General features: G+C 46.7%; 1 protein-coding gene across 1 annotated transcript in view; it reads right to left on the reverse strand.

Moving 5' to 3' along the window:
* Nucleotides 1–5,183, reverse strand: part of gmds (GDP-mannose 4,6-dehydratase) — a 175,685-nt gene extending 170,502 nt beyond the window's left edge. The window contains exon 1 of the mRNA XM_079506120.1: nt 4,933–5,183. Within this exon, the coding sequence (XP_079362246.1) occupies nt 4,933–5,028 (96 nt within the window). The 5' untranslated portion in view covers nt 5,029–5,183. The remainder of the gene's footprint in view (nt 1–4,932) is intronic.
* Nucleotides 5,184–6,101: the final 918 nt, after the last annotated feature.

Below are 6,101 nucleotides of genomic sequence, written 5' to 3' on the forward strand. Positions count from 1 at the left end.
ACTGCACTCTACTCTACTACACTCTACTCTACTCTACTACACTACTCTGTTGCACTCTACTGTACTCTACTCTGCTGCACTCTACTGTACTATACTCTACTCTGCTGCACTCTACTCTACTCTGCTGCACTCTACTGTACTCTACTCTACTCTGCTGCACTCTACTCTACTCTGCTGCACTCTACTGCACTGCACTCTACTCTACTCTGCTGCACTCTACTGCACTGCACTCTATTCTACTCTACTACACTCTACTCTGTTGCACTCTACTGTACTCTACTCTGCTGCACTCTACTGTACTCTACTCTGCTGCACTCTACTCTACTCTGCTGCACTCTACTCTACTCTGCTGCACTCTACTCTGCTGCACTCTACTGCACTGCACTCTACTCTGCTGCACTCTACTCTGCTGCACTCTACTGCACTGCACTCTACTCTACTCTGCTGCACTCGACTGCACTCTACTCTGCTGCACTCTACTCTGCTGCACTCTACTCTACTCTGCTGCACTCTACTCTGCTGCACTCTACTGCACTGCACTCTACTGCACTGCACTCTACTCTACTCTGCTGCACTCTACTGCACTGCACTCTACTCTGCTGCACTCTACTGCACTGCACTCTACTCTGCTGCACTCTACTGCACTGCACTCTACTCTGCTGCACTCTACTGCACTGCACTCTACTCTGCTGCACTGCACTCTACTGCACTGCACTCTACTCTGCTGCACTGCACTCTACTCTACTGCACTCTACTGCACTGCACTCTACTCTACTCTGATGCACTGCACTCTACTGCACTCTACTGCACTGCACTCTACTCTACTCTGCTGCACTCTACTCTACTCTGCTGCACTCTACTGCACTCTACTCTACTCTGCTGCACTGCACTCACTCTACTGCACTCTACTCCACTCTACTGCACTCTACTCTACTCTACTGCACTCCACTCCACTGCACTCCACTCCACCATGGGCGGAGCTTATGGGGGTGCAGGAGGTGCATTGCATCCCCTGGTGGCCGGGGGTGAAATTGTTTGTTTAGAAGGAAAAAAAAGTTCAAGATTTTTATTTTAATAATTATAATAATTGTGAGAAACAAATCTGAATTCTATTATGTTTTGTTTTGTTTTACAATACATTCATTTTAGAGTAGTCATCATGTCACATTATTTTATTTTCATAATGACTTTCGACGGAAGTGAGTCAGTCAGACACGCAGGTACCAACCCACCTCTGACCTCTTCCTACCTTACCTGTGTAGTCTTGTAAAACAGAAAAGTAAATATGGATATCCGTAAATTTCTGAAGCGTCCTTCAGAAAAACAACAAGAGCCGCAGCCGCGGCCTCCACCCGTCCAGCAGCATCACCCGCCAACAACGAGCAGCGCCACCACTGCTACCGACCCCGTAAGAGTCACCGGCGCTGGGGCCTCCAGCAGAGAGGCAGCCGCCCCGCCTGCTCCCCGCACCCCCAGCAGAGCAGTCACAGCACCCGGCAGAACAACCACAGTGTCCGGGCAGTTTGGAAACTTTGGACACAACAAACCCCCCCCCCCCGGGGCCATCAGTGATCGGGACGGTGGTGGATGATGATCATGATCTTGGGGAAAAACACGGCTGTCCAAAGCTGCAAAGCAGCCTATCTTTCTTACAGGAATTCCCCACAACGTTAATTGGAAAAAACAAACGTTCATTTTCCACCTATTACAAGAAGCATGCGTGGATGGAATATTCGGTTTTAAAGGATGCAGTCTTTTGTTTTGCCTGCCGACACTTCCAGAATGACAGCAATGTGGACTCATGTCGTAATACCGGTGCGAGTGCCTTCTGATGGACGCAAAAAAGGCGCCTGCTTCTCCACTAGGTGAGTCGTGAGACACTTTTTTTTGTACAGCCTGAGCCTACTGTATTTATGCATACGTGTGCGCAGCTGCGCGCTTGGCAGAGTGTTGCACAGTATTTTATATGTCATGTTTGGTACAGTAAAGTGGTCTAGTGGAGCAGCAATATACTTGGTCTTTTTATTCTAGTATTCCCTTCTTTATCTTTGTCACTTTGTCAATGATTAAGAGTAAGACGCGCAGCAGGACGACTGTGTGCTGACGTCAGTTAAAAATGTGTGTGTGTGTGTGTGTGTGTGTGTGTGTGTGTGTGTGTGTGTGTGTGTGTGTGTGTGTGTGTGTGTGTGCGCTGCTGTACTACCTAAATAACTAATTTTGTAGGGGTTAGGGCATTGTAAAAAACGCTAAAATAATAAAATAAAGGTCATCAACATAACGGCCTGCGCAGTTTGCATTGATGAGCAGCCGCAATCAATCTAGTATTAAACACCCAATTTATCCTCTGGTAGCCTATACAGTGTTGTGTGGCTTTTGCGCCCGGAATATATTTAATGCCATGATGAATGATGATGCGGCCATAGATGGGTGCGGCTGCCTGCCACAAGTTCAATAACTCTGTCTCTATGGGTTCAAGCCTGGATTATCTTTCGTCGCACGATGTTGTCGTGCAGATAACATTATGCGATGTGCAAGACCACAGATAGGACACGTTGTCAGCCCGTAGATCAGCTCTTGCCTCTTACACAATGTACGTGCATTGTGCAAAGACGAAGCACAAAGAAATCCATAATAGCCTTGTGAGCCGCATCAGAAAAGTTGATTCTCTCTCTCTCTCTCTCATTTATTAATTTATGTTAGGTAGCCAATTAGCCATGTAATAAGCTTAAATTCCACCATAATATCTGGCACCATAATAGCCACCAGATATCCCTTACATAATCAGCTAGTGGCAATGCAGTTATACCAGCATGGTTACAAATGTACCAAGATCTTTTTTTGATATACAACTGGTCCAAGGCCAAAAAATGGCCTTGAATCATATCTGCAGCATCTCCTTGTCGAGCAAGTTGTTGCACACTTAATAATTTATAGCACCTTTCAAAAGCAAGTTTACAAAGTACTTTATGCTTCACAACAGAACACAATGTGGGAAAACAAAAGCAAAGTCACATGGAGAAAAAAAAAGAAACGGAAAAGATGTAGGACAAAAGATTCAATTTAAAACAAAATCATATAAGTCTAACTTCCTAAATATCTGAGACTTGTATAGCGCTTTTCATAGGTAGTAGGTACTCAATGGAAGTTCATTCCACAAATGTGGAGCCCTTACTTGCAAATGCTCTATCCCCTTCGGTTACAAGCCTTGCCGTGGTGGTATAACCTTGAGAAGCAGCTGGTCTGCCGATCTAAGGTTGCCGGCAGGCACGTAGGGGCGCACGAGATCGGAAACATATAGGGTAGGCACTAGGCAGGTGCAACGTGCAAGGCCGTTCCATGCTTTCAAAACAAATACTTTAAAATCGGCCTGGGCCGCGGCTGAGCAGTCCAGGCACCTAGGCCGGTAAGCCAGCCTGTCAGCCCCATCTCTCTCCCCCTTTCCTGTCCATTTACTGTACCCTATCAATAAAGGCAAAAAAACGCCCCAAAAATATCTTTTTTCACCCCTGTGTCAATTATCTAATGTGATCCTGGGCCCTCCGCCAACCTAGTCCCCAGCAACGGACTTGAACTCATGCTTCCTTCCTGCCTGAGTGTCCAAGTTGCTCCTTTACACGTGACAGGGGGGACTTTCCCTGGTTGGACGTAGCGCGTGGAAGGAACACGTTATTCCAACCAGTTCCTTTCCCCTCCATCAGGCGCCCCGGGCGCCTCCCCCGGCTGGCCAGGGGGAGGCAGTTTTTTAGAGACCAGGATTACTGCAGGTTTTTGTGAGGGTACCTATACCCTAGGGGACACGGGGAGAACATGCAAACTCCACACAGAAAGGCCCTTTCGCCAACCCCGCCTCGGGTATGGGCACTGATGACGCGGAGGAGGAAACACGCCGCCAGCACCCACAGCTCCCCGAGCGGGAATCGAACCCAGGACCTTCTAGCTGTGAGGCGACAGCACTACCAACTGTGCCACCGTGCCCCAGGTCGCATTTACTATGAAAACCTGCATCTCCCGTCCGTCAGTTAGTCACCCCACGCCTCCATATATGGTCATGCCTTCCAAACTCCAGCACTAAGAAAAAAATCACCTGCAAGGAATTTATTGACAGAAAGGAGCTCATAACATGTCTACAGTGGATTTTTATGAAACAAACACTTGCACCTACTTGGCACCTTGCTGTCATCATGGCAGCGGTGTGCATAAAGTCAATTGCCAAATATTAAAAATAGCATCTGGTTGCTTGCGGCTACATCAATGCATGGAATATCGAGCCATTCAAGGGTTTTATTTGGTGTGTAGGACAGTAGGAGATAGTGAACACACACCACACACACACACACACACACACACACACACACACACAGTTCCAAACATTCCTGTGAGTTTGTGTAGCCTACTTTATAATATTAATTACTCCAGGACAAATTATTAACAGCATGGGATGATGATGTGTAACTAATTAACCAATTATCTCACAAACACAACAACCATGGGTCCACCGGGAAAACTGCTGATTTACCAAAAGTAATTTAATTGAGGAAGACGTGTCCATTCCCAATAAAGAATGACAACTAAATAAGTTTAAACACCTCATTTCATTCATAATAAGCCTAGTTTTGTCGTGTGGCTGACTGTGTGTCGGTCACCAGCTAAAACGGCAGGCGTCACGCCGCGTCGCGTTGTGAGCTTGCAGATTAATTGAAAATGGTGGACCCTATTGTAAACAAGTAATACTTCATGTTGTATGGTGTCGTCCACAGACAGTTAACAGTTTTTGTATTGAGTTGGGCTTGAAATGTACTTATTCTGCAGACTGTTACGTATTTCAATCAATCAGATCAGCTGTTTTCGGCGCGCGACGGCGTCGTACGAGGATGTATAGGAATGTGTGGACCAGTGGATGGATGCTGCTGTTTCCAGTGTGGTCATAGGTACCTGTCCAGTGATGCCAGTTATGACTGCCACCTTCCTCTTGTTCCCCAGCTGTCCGTTCGACGAGGAGCTGCCGGAGGCTTCCGAGCACTGGGCCATGGTTGAAATGGTATGGTAAATACGACCCGCTGTTTTTTACCGTGCAGACAAAATAGGCTTCTTGTTGTTCCTCCTGTCATTCGCTGTCACACACCGGGTTCGCTTCAGCAATGATTGTCTACTTATCAGCATCCGTAAACCGCACCAAACATGTGACGCACGAGGAAGTGGATGCGCGTGTCGGCCAATCCCATCCTTTATAACTATATGGGCCAATCGGAGGACGGCAAGTATTGAGACGCAGAGGAATCTCCACTAAAGAGCGGCCGCAGTGTCGCTGGAGGCGACTACAGCGCCTCGCGCAGCATCTCATAATGCCACACTTTGCTTTTATATTTTTCATCAATTCCAAAATCAGTTTCATGACATTCTTTCTGGCCCTTGCTTTGTTGCATTAGGAAATTAAAGTGAATTGTGTTATGAATTCTGATAAAATGGTTGACTTCACTTGACTGACATAGTATAACCAGTTTGACGATGCTGAACAATCTATATGCTATTCATGTATCGCAGTTTTATATAAAAAAGGGGAAATATGCCAAATAAAATGCAGTCGGCTGAGGCTGAGATGCAATATAACTAAAGGTAGCCTAATATACGAGACAATTATGTACCAGTCTTAGATTCACAGTCATACAGACTTCAGTCTGTATGACTGTGAATCCGTCTTGCACATAGTGCAGAAAATAAACACAAATCTCACCTGTTTGAAGTGAGCAGTACAACTATACATTTATTGTTGCGACCGTATGTCGCATTCACTATGAAAACCTGCATCGTCCGTCTGTCCGTCCGTCCGTCCGCCCATCCGTCCGTACGTTAGTTAGTCAACCATGCCACAATATATGGTCACGCCTCGTGACATCACGTCTCCATATATGGTCACGCCTCGTAACATCACGTGACATCATGAAGACCCTTAGATCTCCATATATGGTTGTCAGTCCATCAGGCCTTGTGACATCACGCCTCGTGACACGCTCCATATGTCAATCTGACGTCTGCCGTCACCCATGCGGATGCGTGCACACGACCTCGCTCATTAGGGCGAGGTCACTTCTCGCCCTCAGGGC

The sequence above is a fragment of the Electrona antarctica genome (assembly GCF_951216825.1).
Source record: "Electrona antarctica genome assembly, chromosome: 7".
In the NCBI taxonomy this organism is placed as follows: Eukaryota; Metazoa; Chordata; class Actinopteri; order Myctophiformes; family Myctophidae; genus Electrona; species Electrona antarctica.